This window comes from Pleuronectes platessa, chromosome 9 (assembly GCF_947347685.1).
Source record: "Pleuronectes platessa chromosome 9, fPlePla1.1, whole genome shotgun sequence".
Classification (NCBI taxonomy): Eukaryota; Metazoa; Chordata; class Actinopteri; order Pleuronectiformes; family Pleuronectidae; genus Pleuronectes; species Pleuronectes platessa.
Window position 1 is genome coordinate 15,542,543 of NC_070634.1, and position 18,118 is coordinate 15,560,660.

Consider the following 18,118-nt stretch of genomic DNA (forward strand, 5'->3'; position numbering starts at 1 on the left):
TGAAGCTGCGTGTTGACGAAAGCTCTGAATCCTTGGCTGAGCTGTTATTTGTGAGGATGTTTGAGAGCAAGGTTTTTCTGTCAAGGGTAGTTTCACCGTCATCTGTGACATGTTTTGTCCACTGAGTTAGAATGTCAAGGCCGACCAGATGGTCCGTGATTAATTACAAATACAAAGGTGATACATGTGAGTAAAAGTCGTCTTCAAGGTTCTCAGCAGCGTGTTGCTTTCTGGGTGCAGCTGCTAAGAAAAGGCAGCTCTGACTCCCAGTGCTGTGAACCGCCCCGATGCAAAAGGCTGAATGCGTCTAGAGTCGAGTCAACTTTATTTAAAAAACACTTTTAAAACAACCAGTTCAGTTTATTGCTTGACAATAACAACATCAAGAAAGGTAAAGGAATAGAATAGAATAACCGACCCAGTGTGTTTGGTACCTCTTGACCGAAAGAATACACAATATAAATGTGTAGAAAATATAATAAAATCTCATTTAAACTACTAAAGACACTCAAAAGCCTAGGGGAAATTAATTCTAACCTTACATTTGCCTACAGAAGGGTTGTGAGTCATTTTTAAAGATAAACTGGTTTGGAGAAGCTTCCATTAATGAAATATCGCCTTGAACCTTCATCATCGACCGTGCGACAGCCAGGACCTGAGCGATCGGGGACTGGAAAGGAGAAGCTGGGAGATGTGTCGAGGAACCAGGGGTTTTAATGCGTGAAAAACAAATCACCCTGTCTGACCTGGGGCCAGTGCGGGGAAACAAGTACAGGTGAGATGCTATCTCTCTTCCTGGTATCAGCAGTCTAATGGCAGCTCTCTGCAGCGGCTGTGAACAGGAACCTTTTCAGTTTCTATCTCCTCTCCAATCCATCATATTCCAGATATACTGCAGATAAATGGCCTGTTGATGCAGCTTGCTCGGTTGTTGGACCAGAGCAGCTCTCTGTACTGGTCTCGTCTGCACGTCTCCAAGGGGCAGACGAGAGAAGACGACTGACCTGTGATAAACTCTCAGCGTCTCTGCTGGTTTGAAACAACAGCTCGACTCCTCCTCGTGATCTGTACTGGAAACGAGGTGAAACATGTGGCGGATGTTTTTGTGTCTCGGGCTGAATCCTGGGTTCACAGTGTTCGAACCATACAAATCCTTTCATAAATGAGTAAGTGGCCTGACAGACTCCTGCAGAGGGAGGATGTTTGATTTACAGGAGGCTCTGCAGACATTAGGGTCTTTACTCTGGGATCTCTGTGGAAGGTTTGCACTGTACTGCAGCAGAACGGAAGTATCACCGTGTTCCAGGTGCAGGAATTTGTCTTTTAGGAAAACACCGAACTATAAATTCTTTACATTGAAATTACAGCTCTAGAGAAAAAGAGGCAATAACAATTTATTTTTAAAAGCATTTTAAATAGAGGTTACTCTCTACTTTCTTCATAATAGATATTATACATTTGATACAGGTTAAAATACATTCAGCAGACGGTTGTGGACGACTTATAAGTCTTATAAAATCTGATGCAATGCAACCGATGAAACCCGCAGCAGATAATGTAGTAAAACTAACTTCCAATGATATTAATGTATCAATTAAAAAAAAGTATTCACAAAATACTCATTGCGTTTGTTTGCTTGATGTTGATACTTCACTTTATATGTATTCTGGGATGTTCTGGTTTGACGCAGGGTATTTAAGATGCTGATCATTTTTAATCATCATCTCTTTCCTGTCCCTGTTGAATAACGGTAAATTGCCAGAGTTTAAAGCATAACATCAATAAATCTACTATTTTCTCTTCAACTAGACACACTTCATATGTTTAAGTCAGATGGTTAAGATGCTACGCATCGTTCTTTGGAGTTTTCTGCTCAGCCAGCAGTAAGGACTGCTCCTCTCTGTAAACGTCACACTGGCCTCCACCACTGTTGCTGCAGCAGTTACTGATATTTCATCCTCTATCATGTCTCCAACCACATCTCCGTTTACCTGAATCGCTCTCTTTTCCCATCTCATCCCTCCCTGCACTCCTTTGCCCGCTCCTGCGTCTCGCCCTCTCCGCCTCGATCTCTCTCACTCTGCAGCACAACAAGCAGAGAAATGTATCTGCTGAATAAAACATCCCAGCGGCAGAGAGAAGGTTGTGAGAAGCCCTGACCTGCGGTTGTAACGTGTTTCTTTATTTAGTAAGTCAGAGATCCTCCGACCAAAAAGCATGCAGACATTTTAGGAAATAAAAAAAAAACGGTGTGCTTGCTAAAGATAATGGAAGATAGATTTATTTTTTAAATGTCAGAGGAGAGTGCAGCGTCATATGTTGCATCCTTTAAGGGACATGTGTAACACGGCAGCACTGGGAGTGTAACGGTTTTCTAGCACAGACTCGTTGTCTCAGGGCAGAAAACAGATTTTGGATCATGTTGAAGTCAGGACCTTGGTCAGGCCACAACAGATCATGAGTTTCAGCTTGATTTAACTGAAGTTGAACTTTTCATGTGTCTTCACCTCTATCTATTCAACAGAGGAACCATATTACATTGGTGTTGTGCTCCCTCGACTGGCTTCCTGGTCGCCACAGAGTTGATTTGAACGTTTTATTGTTAACTTTTAAATGTCTTGATGGACTGGCACCGCCTTATCCAGCTGAGCTTCTTCATATTCACACTCCAGTTAGAGAGCTGAGATCCTGAGACCTGCTGCTCCTGGTCCTACCTGAAACGAGGCTGATATCCAGCCTTGGTAGTAGCCTCGTGGAACAGCTCACGACTCCATATTGGAACGGCCCCCTCTCTTGCACACTTCAAATCAATGTTAGAAACTCATCTCTTCTCTTTGACCTTCTTCTCGTGTTGAGAACGTTTTTATGACAGCAGATTTTATTCCATCGTATATTTTATATTTTATTTCTAATTTAAATGATTATACTTTCTTTTATCTTATTTTAATTTAACTACTAGTATTCTGATATATTGCGTGTTGCTGTCTTCTTGTTGTGGATTACTTTGTGAAGTACTTTGGTCACCCAAGTTGTTTTTAAATGTGCTATATAAATAAAAAGACATTGACATTGACATTGAAATATCATTTCTATCATTAGGGACCAAATAACTCATCTCTCCTCCTTTCATATCAACAGAGACTGGTTAACACTGATCTGGAACCTGGATGTTCATTCTTCATCTGACGTGTGAAGTCCTGTTTCTACAGGCACAGAAAAGTGAACAACTGTTGTAAGTTATTCTGTCTAATAGCAAGTTAAATAACAAAGTCATGAATTAAACTACGAGGGCACTCAGAGAGCACTCATAGACCTACGCCGACGGCGACTTGCGACTTTATCACCACATTGCATATACATTTATTCAGATCAGATACACGAACCATGTAGAATTTTAATGTAAAAACTGCTCTGATACTCTACACGTGACTGCGTTTTTACATCGAGAATATTACCTCGGTCAAGGACGTTTTCATCTGCATTTGTTTCTCTGTCTCTCTGTCTGTAGTTTAGCAGAATAACACAATAATGAGGGATTCAAACAAAACCTGTTGGAAGGATGCAGTATGGGTCAGGGAAGATCCCATAAAACGTTGGTGCAGATCCGAGTCCTCCTGAATCTGCCTCTTTAGTGGAATCCACTCCAAAGGTTAATGGGTACTCCACGAGTTTCAATGAATCGGATCGGCAGTTTTTGAGTAAACAGACAAACAGCAACGAAAACATGACCTCTGTGTTAATATTAAACTTTCCGTGCCCCCAATAGTTATTATAAGGTAATTTATTACCACTTTAGTGAGACCCACGCAGCCTTTTTGAGGCCAAATGTATTCTTTTCTGATTAAGAAGTTTAGTTCCTAATCATTCTGTCACTGAAAAATAACAGAAATCCACAAACATCCATGAGTAAATAGGAAGTAAACACATCAATATCTCTATGTTACTAATCATCACTTATCCAATCCTGCCCTGCATGTCTGAAGAGATTAGTTATTTTAGCACACACTGAATAATTATGCCCAAATTTGCACTTTTTTGTGTTTTCCAATGGGGTTATTTATAGTGACTACACACTGTACTCTCACACAGCATGTATCAACACAAACACACACACACACACACACACACACACACACACACACACATGCACTCACTCAAGTAAATGACATTACATTTCAATAATCCCATCTTGAGTAAATCTAAAGCTGCAGTTTGTTTGTTGACTCCCAGACCTCTCGCTGAACTTTTACACGCATCCTTCTTCCCTGATCCGCGACTTCCCCGCCCTTCTCCTTGTGAGAACATAAACAAACACGGCTTTTATTACTGTCATTCTAGGAAGCTTCAAGACAAAACACGGCCACCCCCTGTTCCTCCCATTCTCAGTGTGCTCGGCGCCGGCCCCGGGGTCACGGAGCAGCGCCGTGGTCAGTCAGGCCCGTGTCGTCGCAGGATGTTGGAAGTAACACGCCTCGGGGCTGTGGCTGGAAATAGGACTTGGAAAGAGTGAATAGTTAAAGCCTTGATGTCTGGCCTCCCCGCTCCTGGTCCTCCGGGATGGAAAGAGAAGAGGCCACACACATGCCAACACACACTCAAACCCTCCGTCAAACAACTGACAGGAGCTGGGGGCCAGTACTTTAGACTTCATTCCACCAGGTCAATAACAATAGCAGAAGGCAAGCGGAAGAGGAAACCAATCAAGCATTGTGGCAGTTTGTTTGGCAGCCATGTTACGTCCAACTCTGTTTGAGGGAAGAGACGGTTGACTGGGGGGGGGCTCTGCAGACGCTGGGCCAGGATTCTATCAAAAGTAGCAGTTAGTCTCCTGCTCCCCTTTAATTGATGTTGTCGTGAACGCTGCTCCCTGCGTTTGATCCTCGCAGGAGAAGCAGTTCTCACCTTGGATGTGGTGTTTGCTACGTCCAGGATGGGCGGTGTGTGGCCGCCTCTGTTTCCTCTGTAAACACTAATACAATGCTGCTGCATTTACCCCACAACCGAGTCTCGCTCTCAGGAAGTCATTAAGCATTTCCCCTTTTCTCTTTCCCCGCCCTCAGCCGATCGCTGCGTCAGAGAGAACGTGCGGCCTGCACCCTGACCTCCTGTCTATTTCTGTAAATATATCCTAAAAGGAAAACATCTTTCCTGTTTACTTGTTCCCATAAGCCCGCCTGCACACTATCTATAGATCGTATAGAGAACATGAACATCCCCCTAGCATGTTTGTAATTTTACAAGATTCAAAGTTTAATCCACATATTTCCAAAACAATTTCTTATTCCGCTCAGAGGTCAGGAAAACACTTAGAGCTTCAAACTCCAAAGTATGTGTCTAATAAATGTTTACAGCTTTGTCTGTGCAGTGTGGCCTGTGTTCACCGGGATTCTGAGGGTTGTTCCAGGAACTGTCTCCACATCTGGGCATGATTTTATCTGAAAAACTTGATAAAATAATAAGAAATTATGATATAGTATATCTAATAGAATATAAATACAATTTTCATATCCTACTAACTTTAATGTGTATTTGACAACAACCCACTTAAGGTATCTACACTGGCAACATAATTTCTGTTGGTTTGTTATGTTTGAAACATAATTCATTTGAGCAAAATTGTTGTCACTGGAATCCTGGGAATCTTTGTTCCTGCTGTCAGTTTCAATCTCAAATCCTTTGAATGTTGATTTCATATGTAGTTAATGAAACAAGTTCACATCACAATCCTGAAATTACACGTTTAACAGAAAGACACAACTACATCTACAAATAAATTCATCCATCATTCACCTGATTCTTGAAATAAGAATATACAGAAATAATTAATTAATATCATTAAAAGAAAGAAGAATAGCCACTAAGTTTACCATACCACCCTGTTAAAGGTTTTTATAGCCATTAAAAATCATTTGGTACGTCATTTTAGTCCTAAAACACAATTTTGCTTTGAAACCTAACTTCACAAAAGACTATGTTTTTTTATTTTATTTTGTTGAAATAATTGACTATAACATTGTGATTCTCTTCATTCTATAAATCAACGAACACTGACTGATTCTGAATTTTCACCATTTCGCATGGATGATGATTCAATAATTTTACATAAGAAGGGAACTGATATCTATGAGTGTGTGAAATATGGTGCAGCTTGATTGAAACTAAGGCGGCTGTTGGGCATTGGCAGATTGATATGTGCTCGTCGCTGCACATTTAAGTCTGATGTGAGAATTTAATCAAGAAAAGCTGAATAAATCTTAAACTTGGTGCTGAATTTGAGTTTCCTTACAGTAAGTTAGGTTCAACTTTTTAGAGCCAATAAACTTACCAGACTCATCAATAGAATACAGCTGAACAGTTGATGTGTTACAGGCTAGAATTGAAATACAAAAATACAGGTTTTAATCATGATGTTCTTAATCCTGCCGTTCGTCCAAACTTTAATCAAAGTTAATTCCCCTCCCTTGGCTGACGGGGTCGCCACGTGTCTCAGTGGAATTCACCTAACTCACCTAAACTACAACCTTATATAAGTCTTCACTGTGTCGGAGCACCTCTCATGGCATGTGTGCATGCATGTGTACGACTTTCGTGTGAAAGGAAGCAACAAAACAACAGTGTCCCCATATTCCCAGTGTGAGGGGAAGCACCACAGCCGAACTTTGATGTTGTGCAGCACACGCTATCTTCCCGAAGGCGCACCTTTCCCCCCCCGAGCCGGCGCTGCTGGGGGACCTGTGACACTGACCTGACCTTGACTGTGCAGTGTATTTAACAGGCCCCTCTCTCTGGATGTGTTGTTCCCTCTGTCACTCTGACAATATGTGGATAAAGCTGTCACTGACACATCCTCTCAGGAAGGGCATTCAGGTTCAAACTGGCCATGCAACACTCCGCCCTGCTCCCTTATCAATGATGAAACTAATCCTTTAACCCCCCCCCCCCCCCCTCCTCCCCGCAAATTAACTCATAGACTCCTGCACCGCTCAGCAGTGTGAGAAAAGGAACACAGGGGGCAGAGGGCAGGAGACGGGCAAGAGAGCGGAGAAGGGAGCATCAATGGGGATCCAGGGGGAAATAAAGGCAGACGGACACATGGAAGTGGATTCAGTGTTGAGAATGTGAAGGAAAAGAGCTGAGGAGGAGAGTTTGTACATGGAAAAAGAGGAGCGAGCAGCTGAAGTGACCTTGACAGTCTAATCTGTTTATAGATAAGTATGCTGTGGTCCATTTGTGGGAAAACAAGGCTCCCTGGGATGTGTGCATGACCCGGGGTTAAGTGTCTTACACTCAAGGCAGAGGTGAACACACTGGGACAAACACACACACATATAGAAGACAGTGGAGTATAAAAGGGGCTGAGGCTGGGTCCCATACAGTTCAGGACATTGTGACAGTGATAGAGCTGTCCCAGAGAGGAAACCTCTCCTTTAGAAAATAAACTCTTTATCTCCAGAGCGACATATAGAGCAGATAGGATGTTGTTGTCATGAGGAGCAAGGTCATGTTCTCCAGTGTGACTTCAGTCACGTTTGACTTCACTACAAAACATGCAGAAGATTTTTAAGTCAAACAGCCTCTTAGGTAACAGCTCACTATTCATTCAAAATACTGTTTATTGCAATATTTCAAGAAAAAAAACCTGCTTTCATTGTTGGTGTTTTTCATTTACTTTTAGTACACGAGTTTGTACTTGAAAGGTTAAAGTAGAATAACCCCTTCAGTAATGTATTATTCTAATGGATTATTTTCTCTGATGGACACTATTTGTGACTTTTTTTTTGTCATAGCAAGTTTATAAACTTATAAACATCCGATCAGATAAAGTGACAAAGTTAATCAAATGTACTTTATTAACTTTGTCACTTTTCTGTTTGTTTAAAGAATCTTGATTATCTTATTTAAATCATTTCGTTTTTCAGGTTTCTGCTAGCTTACATTTTAAGATTCTGTTTATCTAGCTAAACTCAAGAATTAAATGGTTTCTCCCTCCCGTCATGCCCAACCCCTCCGAAGGAAATCATGGAAATCGTTAGTTTCTGTGTAATTCTGCTAACCAGCAAATAAATGCAGATGATAACCTCCTCGGTTATGTGGAACAAATAATGATCTACAGTCTATAAAACTGTAAATTATAGTGGGTCATGAATTTCTGAATCTCATAAAACAGCATCTCTGCATGTCAAATAATCTCCAGAAGTCTGTTCTCACCCTAAATGTACATCAATAAATGCATTTCATTTTGTAAACAGTACATAACTTCTATAAACTCTTCTTTATGTGATAATAAGTGAACGTGAAGCCTTGAGCATGAGGAACATGGAAGGAAAAGGAAATGAAGACACAATGCGCCTGATATATGTTGAAACATTAACATGTATGGCTAGTCTGTGAATGTGATGGAGCAGTAAACTCAACGAGAGACTCCCTGTCTGAAGGGCAGATTGATGCACAGCGTGTCCTCTGTGATTCATCAGTGCTCTGCGGTGAATATCAAGCTGCCTCATGGATGGAAACATCTACACTTGGTCCTAATTTCCTCATTGGTTAGTCAGACAGAGGCAGAGAGAGTTCAGACGCACCGAGGCTCCACAGATCAATCCGATGACCTGAAAGGCAGCTGTTATCAACATGGATTATTACCATGAGTTGTGTGGTCTGTGTGTGAGATTTATCGGATCACTGAACGCAGCATAGGGAACATAATCATAGTGTTGAGCCGGCCGCCGTGTTCTTTCCGAAAGCTTTAGTCTTCCTCATCAATGGCTTAGTCTGACATCTACTGTCATATAGTCTGCAGCTCCCCTAATCTTCCTCACTGATCCCGTTTCAGACTGTTCCACACAGACAGGTGGGCTGCTCCTCCTCTTCCTCTCCATCTTCAGGGTAGTGGACCGATTCAATCCACTAAACTTTATTCCATCGACAAATCAGAATTTAAAATTAGAGAGAAGGACATTTCTTTGCGCAGGATCCTTGATGATTACTGTCACAGGTAGAGGATTGTATAACAGACAGTTACAGATGACGATAGCTGCAGTGAAGGTGCTTCAATAACACAAACAGGCTCCCAACAAATGAGGAGAACACAGAGACTTGAATACAATGCAAAGTGGAGAAGGTGATAAGACAACACATTAGGGAGGAGCCGGTAATCACACGTGGGAAACACATGGTCCAGGAAGCCACAAGGGGCAGATCATGGCAAAGACATACATATATAGTTTGGTTTTAATTAGTCATTTTGATGCTATAAAAACGGGGGGAAATGTCATGATTGAAAGCTGAGTCGGACTCATGATTGGACGAAAGCGGGTTTCTGCGGGACCTCGATATCCCGGCTCCAAGTGACTACATCATCGTAACAAGATGGTTGCCAGTGTAGCTGAGATATTTTGGCTTTAAGATCACAACGACAGACAATACCAATTTCCAATGTACCATTCTGCTAACATGGCAGCATGAAAAACAAACATAAAAGGTATAAATACTAAGATGAATAGGGACTAAATATAAAGTACAAAGAAGTAAATGTGTCATTTTACATTTACATTTATAACATTGTTATCAATATATTGATAACAATGTTATAAAATCAACCAGGAGAGACAGAGAGAGAGAGCCTGCTGTTTGTGTGTTTGTCTGAGCTGCAGCCTGTGGGGCCTGAAGTGCAGGAACAGCAAGTGCTAAAAGTGTGAATCACCAACACAGGGAGCCGTCTGAAGAGGATAATCCAGCAACGCTTTGTCTGTGTGAGCTCATGACCCTCTCCTCGGTGGACGCAGTCTTTCTCATGCACACACACACACACACACACACACACACACACACACACACACACACACACACACACACACACACACACACACACACACACACACACACACACACACACACAGATGCCCTCATGCATACAGTGCACACAGGCACGCTGCGGCTGAACGGAGGCTCCTTCTTCCTGGGCTCTCTAGGCAGCCAATTACCGAGTGTTCCACACCAACAAAGGAGGAGACGCTCTCCATTCGAACGTATTAATCCCTCCATTTACTGAGAGAGAGACGACTGCAGAGAGAGAGTGGAGCGGAGTTTGTTTTGCTTGCTGCATCTGTGTGTGTGTGTGTGTGTGTGTGTGTGTGTGTCAGAGAAACAGATATGTGGGAGTTAATGTTGTAAAAGTTGTGAGGCAGGACGAGGAAATGCAAATATGTAGATTTATGATTCATTTATTTGTACGTGGGTGTTCAATTCACTGTACTGATGAGTTCTGCTGCTTTCTATGGAGCTGGTATATATTGCCTGAGTGCTGCTTGCTTGATAAAGCCAATCCATGTTCAAGATATTATTTGGGACTAAAGCAGCATTGACATTCAGACATATAGAGGTGTGACAGATCTCATATATAAGGTGCCGAGACACCACAAGCTTTCACAACAGTTTCAATGCTCCTCGACAAATTCTCCATGTTTCTGGACTACACAAGCTTCATTTGTACAAAATAGAGTGTATTCCCCTATTTGGTGTTTTATCATCTCATTTCAGAGATCACCGAGGTTAAGATTTCATCACGTTTCATTTTGAAGTCCAAAGCTTACGACTCATGTCAATTTCATTCTCATTAAACCTGAGGATGCATCGATCGGATACGCCAGATTACTTTATTCAGCTGATAGATTATTGTCCCTGATGTGACCTGCCCAGCCTCTCTGTCCGAGCCATTGAAGAATTCAGTATTCCTCCATGAGTCACATTCATTCAGTAAAACTTAACTGCTGACTCAGAGCCACTGCAGCGATCCCTCGCATCGGGTTACGTGACTCGAAAATGTTCCAGAGAGGAGTTCCCCACGGTGAGCTACACGCATCCAGGAAAAGTGTTATATCTGAGAGAAAGAGCACACTGGTGATGAGGTCAGTAGCAGCAGATACCCTCGGCTGAGCGATCACCGGTATCGGTGTACGGAAGAGAAAATGGTTGTTTGCTACGTCGCCAATCAAACCATTGACTGACTGCTGGTGCAGTTTGGGCGCAGATGCAAATTTGTTTTGCTTCTCATTTATTAAAAGCCTTGCCTTTTATTGATCGCCTGTATGATCTCAATAAAGAAATTGCTGAACAAAGTGAAGATAATATCCGCCTTCCTAGATTAAATCATAGATTTTAAATCAAATATTCTGGATGAGTGAAAACAATTATTTGTCTTGTACGCTGTCATGCACTTGATTCTTGTTTGTACTTTACTGGACCTGTCGAAACAAAGTAACGATTTTGCGATTGAATGCATGTGTTTTTTGTGAAGTGTTGATTCAAGATTGATTATCCAATACTTTATTGCCATACCGATAAAGTCGATAAAGTTTTCTTGGAGAGAGTATTCAGTTTAAAACACATAAATAGAATCCTAGTGTTTCCATATATAGATTTATGCTGTTTGGCTGTAAAAATAAAAAAAATGAATTGGTACATTTGAATTGGGGGGGGAGAATACCTTTCATTGTGGTGGTTAGTGCTGACCCTGTAGCTTTCTACTCGACAACTGGAGTACAACCACCTCTGTGTCTTTCAAAGATCTGTACATCTCACAGCCGGAATAACTGAACATATAACAGGTGGACCCATCCGAGCTCTGCCCCAGATAAAAAAAGAGAGGTGTCAATGCATATCTGTGTTCCCAGTGGAGAACGGTGCCTCTGTGAGGGACTTGTGAGGATAAAATGCTTTGGATATTTAAAAAAAACCAAACATGTTTTATTTAAAATTCTTAATTTGCAGTCATTATTTAAAGCAACGTTTGTAAAAGCTTTCCCACAAGCTCACAGTACAGAGTATATGCTGACAGAATCACATTGTGTTTATTTGACGAAGCCCAAAGCTCCAGGCGCTCGCCACTCTGGTCAAATTTAATCCTATTTATTCACCACGTCGTATCCCTTTGTCCCTGTTTGACATTTGGTGTAGTAAGTGAATTGGCTGGATTTATTTTTAGTGCCACCTACTGAAATGAAGCCGTAGTACAGCGGTGCATGAGCAGGGCTGGGTAGTGATGCACAAGTGCTGCATGTGTAGACTCACAATAACAGCACTCTGGGTAGGTTAGTGGGATACGAAGCTGTGCACTCGACTGCCTCTACTCCCACGGGAAGAGGAGAGGAGAGAGAAGAGTGTGCATGTGTGTGTGTTTCTGTATGTGTGTGTGTGCACGCTCCTCATGTTGGCGTCAGACAGGGTCACTACAACAAAGAGTTCTGTTTTGACTAGATTCCACAACCCTGAGTCCTTCAGACCTGTGACATTTAATCTCACTAATACCTCATTTACTCTGTTCACTGGGTAAAAACATTCCTCAGATTAACAACAAGCCCGCTGCACCACATCTCAGCAGAGCAGCAGCCGCACTCTTTGCCAATCCAGGCACACAAACTGCATCCCTGTGATAAACAGGTAGAAAAACATTCTTCGTATCTATTCTACTCCAAGTCCATCTGTCTCAAGGCTGGCTGAGCACTGTGGTCAGGTGTCAGCCATGTTGTGTGGAGAATCGGAGTATTGCGAGTGTAAAAGTTCCATCACCGACTTTTCAATATGAGCTTATTTGTTATGTAAATCTGAGGGACTTCCTGACTGCAGGCAGGTATTTCTCTGATGTTTACACTGCTCGATGACACACAGCCATGTTGTTTCACCCACAGTCTAACCAGTGGCTGACGATGTGACAAAGAAAATCTGGAAAAAAGGTTAAATGATCAATAAATAGTAACAGTGGCTCATCTGATTTGAAAGATGGCGGCGTGCAGGGAGGAAGCAGCTCTTTGCTCTCTTTCTAGTTAATGGTTGGGTATTTGGTGGTGTGAGTCTTTTGTCAGATTGTAAACATGTTCTTTTTAATACATGTTTACAGTTCTTTCTGAGGCATTACCTCCAGTTGCATAGTAGCGCCTTCTCTTGTACAATGACAATAAAGGCTTTCTATTCAATAGTACTATACTCTATGTTTTCTGATGAGTAAACAATCCTGTGAATCCAAACTTTAGTGGGAGCATCACTTGAATGTGCTTTTCTCTTCACTTTAAGTCAATGGAGAGCCTTTTAAAAAATAATATACACCTCAATTTGGAAGGAAAAAAACATATTCATATACTTATTAGGGTCGACTGAGTCATCTCTACATCACAAGGCCACTTTAGATGAAGGCACACATATGAATGATATATGTGGCACACATCTTTTGAATGAATCCACGTGTAAATGTAAACATAAGTGCTATCCATGCAAAAGACAACCTGCACCATCAAGGCTCGTAGTGATAGTATAAAGTTAACATGTGTCCAACAAACAAAACACAAGCCAGACTCTTTTTTTGTTGGTAAGCATATTAGTTGATTGATAGAAATTGAACCTTCCACTATGTTATATTCTCAACTGTTGAGCTTGTGAAGTTCCATATGGTCATTCTCACCCCTTTTCTGTCTTTCTGTTTATCAAACCATGTGATGGTTATAGTTTGTCAGATCAATCAATAACGAAATAATGAAAACTAACTTATTAGTTGCAGCCTAAACTCTGTTCTTGCTGCAGGGCTGTGGTGTTGTTTTTATGATCTTGTCCACAAAGACTCTTAAAAACGAGCACAAATGTGCATTTTAACAAACAGCCCAACAATCAAGCATGAGACATGAAAAGGTCGATATAGGAAAATCCTTATGGTTTCATTTCATTCACGTTTCTCTTTGAATGTGTTTTTTTATTCTATTCACCTCCTCTTTGACAAAGAGAACCCGGCGCGGTGACACCGCTTCAGACAGTCCCGATCCGGACTCCGGCGGCAGCTCGGCGGCGCTCCGCTCCGGGTTTTGTCGCAGACCACGTGTGGCCCAGCTGACTGGCAGGACTTGTTTACTGGAGGAGAGAGAGACGGAGAGAGGGGGAACCTGAGGGAGAGCCAGCGCCGAGCGGAACGGGAATACAAGTTTTTACACTTGGCCCGTCTTTTTTTACGAGAAAAATCTTTTTATCTTCGTTTACCTCATCCCCCCGTTTCCACTCCCGGAGGGGGGGCACTCACTTTGTGTGCGTGCGGGCGTTTTTCCTCCTCATTTCAACTCTATCGCCGACACTGAAACCTCGTTTGTTTTGGATTAGCTTAGCACAGGCTAGCTGTTTTTCCCCGCCGCCACCAGCTAGCGTTCATGTGAGAAAAGAAACGGGCGGCGTGGCGGAGACTTCCCTCACTTCACGGCAGCGTGTGGGTCAAACGGAGCCGCCATGCTCGTCCATTACCCCCGCGGCGAACGGAGACACGAGTGACGGTTTTTCAAGTTTTTTCCCCCTCCGCGTTCCGTCGTTTTATGGGTGTATATCCATTCGTCCGCGGCGTGGTGGTCAGCGGGGGTGACGGAGTTCAGAGGAGGGTCGTAGCGGGGGAACGCTGAGGCGCCCGCACGCTTTTCCTGCACGTAGCTGCTCGGAGGAGTTTCCTGGGATGTGCTCCCATCTGTCTTCAAAAAAGAACAAGCGGCTTCCGAGCGAGCAGGAGTGATATAAAGACCTGTGGGCTCCGATCCCCGTCAACTCCCCTCCGACCCACAACTTTCTGCTGGAGCGACACGGGAGGAGGCTGATCCTGGACGTTAATGTCGGGAGAAAAACACAGATCGCAGCTTGGTTGGTGAAGGGGGACCTTCCATCACTGGAGCGGTGCATCGCGGAGAAATGAGCCCGGGGCCGGCGGAGCTCCTTCGGGGATCTCCAAACTAGCCCCCCGCGTGTGGGGTATTAATAATAGTAACAGCATTATTCCTCTCTCGATGTGCTGCAGCACCCAGATGAACGTGGACTGGCGCCTTCACGCGTGGAAAATGAAGATTTTCACTCACACATGTGTGACCAGAAGCCAAGATCACGTTATTTAATGGTCTGCATTTTTTTTCCAGGGCTCGCACACATCACGGACTCTGCTGGGGAGATACTCATACATTTATTACCACCACCCCCCACCCCCGGCGTACGACTGGGGGCAACCTTGAATCACTTGTCCTCATTGGACCTCCACTTTTTATGAATTGTTTTTGAACTTTTGATTTTTTAAATTAACATTCAACCCCTCGAGATTGGAGGTGTTTCTTTTTTGTTGTTGTTGTCGGAGCACAACTTCCCCTCAAGTCAAAATGAGGCGGTGGACGCTGAAGCTGAGAGCACAGATCGTGTTTTTTATCATCTGCACCTGCATCATATGCCAGTGTGGACTAACAAACGGAGAAAGTAAGTCTTTTATTTATTCATTATTTTAGTGGTGTGTGTTTATCATGGCAAATGAATCATTAAGTTGCTTCCAAAATGCATCAAATGTCCCTTGACACACTGACTTATCAGTTTGAACATTTTGAACTTTAGCATAAACACACGTGTTAAACGATATAGTATATAATATAGTAAAACCCCTCAGTCTTACAGAATTGGCCATTATTGGCTAATAATTACAAAAGTGGAGAATTATTATTATTAATTACAAAAATAATATCATCATCCAGGTGGTGTAGTAAGTCAAATTAAATTGTAATTTGACCAGTAGAAGAAGTGATTGAATATGACAAATATGGAGCTCAGGAAACGGTGCCATTGATGTATTATTTTATATCATTTTATTCCATTGTTTTTGTGGAAGTGGACCTTCAGCATGGCGCATGCGTAAAGCCTCCCACGGGCTCTAATTAAGGGGCTAGTATTTTCAGTGGTTGCGTATGCGTGGCCGCGCGCTAATAATTGATATTCCTCAACCGACTCCCCCCTCTCCTCTTAAAGGCACATATATGTATTCCAGCGGCCTGCGTCGGAAGCTCCGGCCCCAGGGCCAGATTAGCCGCTGTAACTGGACGAGGGTGGTCCGCTGCAGCGAGTCTAAACTGGGAGTAGCAGGATCGGCCCTGTGAGCGCGGATAGGCCTCTGATGGCGACAGACGCGCGCACACACACACACACAAAACAACAACAACACACAGGCACACGCGCGCGCGCGCGGCGCTGTTGCTGCCTGAACGTAAACAAATTAGCCGCCGACGCTAAGATGTCTCTTTATAGGCGCGGGATTAGCCTACATCGGTGTGTTTAGCCGCAGATCGGACTCCAGCGCGGGCATCTCCTCCTCCGCTGCGGCTCCGCGCCTCCTCCTCGTCTCCGTGTTGTTGTTGTGTGTGTGTGTGTTTTTTTTATCAATGAATCTGGGTTTCCACAGTACAACAGCGTGTAATTTTAACAGCACCGTGATTCTCTGCCAGACACACACAGACAGCGATGGAGATAATGCCCCCCCCCCCCCCTTTAAACTGCCTAATGACCTCATATTAATAACGATGTTAGTGCAGCGATCATTTCCAATAAGGAACTTGTTTTCAATTGAAGCGATTATTTTCATTGTAAATAAAATAAACGGATCTAAGCAGAAATATAGATGATCAAAATAACAGTTAATGTTTTAATTTGCAGAATAAACGTCGTAAACATTCCCTTAGAAATAGTATGTTACACCAGTTAATAGAGGTAAAGGGATTTTAAGGATAATTTACAGATTACAATTCTAACCATAAAATAATGTTAACTACTAAAAGACAGAAAGTGCAGGAAGAGGACTTTATAATTATTTAATACAAAGGTCAACATGGTAATGTTGTAGTGTTATCTGAGTTTGAATGAAGGAATGTCTCCATTTAAAACAAACTGTTGTGCATACAGAATGGCTTTAAAACAACTGTTCAGAAATTATTTGATACCCCGGTTACTTTGAACCTTTGGCCTATGATTGTCCCTTTGAGCTGGTGTTCAGTGTTGTTGATTATGTATTGCACAAGTGCTCAGTGTTTTGCGTACATGAGCTTAGTCCAGAACAAGTCAGCGGGTAGGTCAGTTTTAAAAATAAAGAACAAGTAACCCTAAATACACTTAATAAAATAGTGTTTGCTCAATTTCTGACATTGTCGATCTTCTGACTTTAAAGCCGCATAACTTAAGAGTTTGCTCCCAGACGGCAAGTTCAAAGAAAATGTTCAGGTTACTTTACAAAGTTTATGTATGCAGACAGAAACGAGGCCCCTGAAAAGGGTTTTTATGAGGAAACATTGTAGGAGCCCCTTCTTTCTTTCTCTCTTTCTTTTTCTTTCTCTCATTCTTTCTTTCTCTCTGTCTCTGTATATTTTTCTCAGGCATTGCAGTAGTACATGTCTTTGGCTGTTTCTGGTTCCTGATTTACTCAATTCTCTGGGAAGGGACCATATTTGGCACTCTTGAGATGTTTACGCCTGGGGGGTGCGGGTGTGTTTGGGGGGGTGGGGGGTGCAACAACCAAAATACTTAGAATACTTCATTCTGAATCCACACGCAGCCAGACATCTGACATCTCTACCTCAGTCGTGGGAAAGGGGGAACCAGTGTTGATATACAAACCATGCTTTCGGCCCTGATCTGCTTACTGCGCCCTTAAGAATGCCATGAGGCGGCTTTTACAGGCCGTCGTTAGTTGATTTTGATTGAGCTGTTTGTCGTGGTTATCAGCGAACAGTTTTCTGAAGTAACCGCTGAGCTGTCTCCTGGTATAACTCGCGAAAAACAAGTTGTGCAACTGGGAGCCTTGCCCCCTTCTTGTTCCTCTCAGGCTTGTAAGCACAGCTCTGTTGGAGAGGGGTAGTGCATGTATGTGTGTGTGTGTTTGTGTGTACGTAAGTGCTGTTATGCATGCTTTCCACAGTACATATGCTTCTTAAACCGGCTCTGTCACATAGACTGCTTCAAAGCTGAAGTACTTCCCACTATGATAATCTGAATTAAATGCCCGCACCAGTCTTTCTTATTCAGGGAGAACAGTTCAATAGATATGTTGTCCCAGGTCTGTTGAAACCAATTTGAGTTTATACCCTACTAGTTTGGTAGTTGCTCGTTTACACAGGCTCTATTCATTGAAGTGCACAGTGGAACGTGTTTGAAGAGGCTTACCATACAGCTGCTCTGAATGTGATTGTGTACTTGTATATCAGTGTGTACTGTAGACACCCTGTGCTGTCTGCAGGATCTCATGTCTCAGCTCTTGACCTGCCCACTTCCGGGTAATGTATGTTTTCCGCGTGTGTGCATGTGCGTG

General features: G+C 42.7%; 1 protein-coding gene across 1 annotated transcript in view; it reads left to right on the plus strand.

Moving 5' to 3' along the window:
• Window positions 1-13,877: 13,877 nt before the first annotated feature.
• insrb (insulin receptor b) overlaps window positions 13,878-18,118 on the plus strand; it is a 79,051-nt gene continuing 74,810 nt past the window's right edge. Inside the window, exon 1 of the mRNA XM_053430185.1 lies at window positions 13,878-15,252. Coding sequence (XP_053286160.1) covers window positions 15,159-15,252 — 94 coding nt within the window. The 5' untranslated portion in view covers window positions 13,878-15,158. The remainder of the gene's footprint in view (window positions 15,253-18,118) is intronic.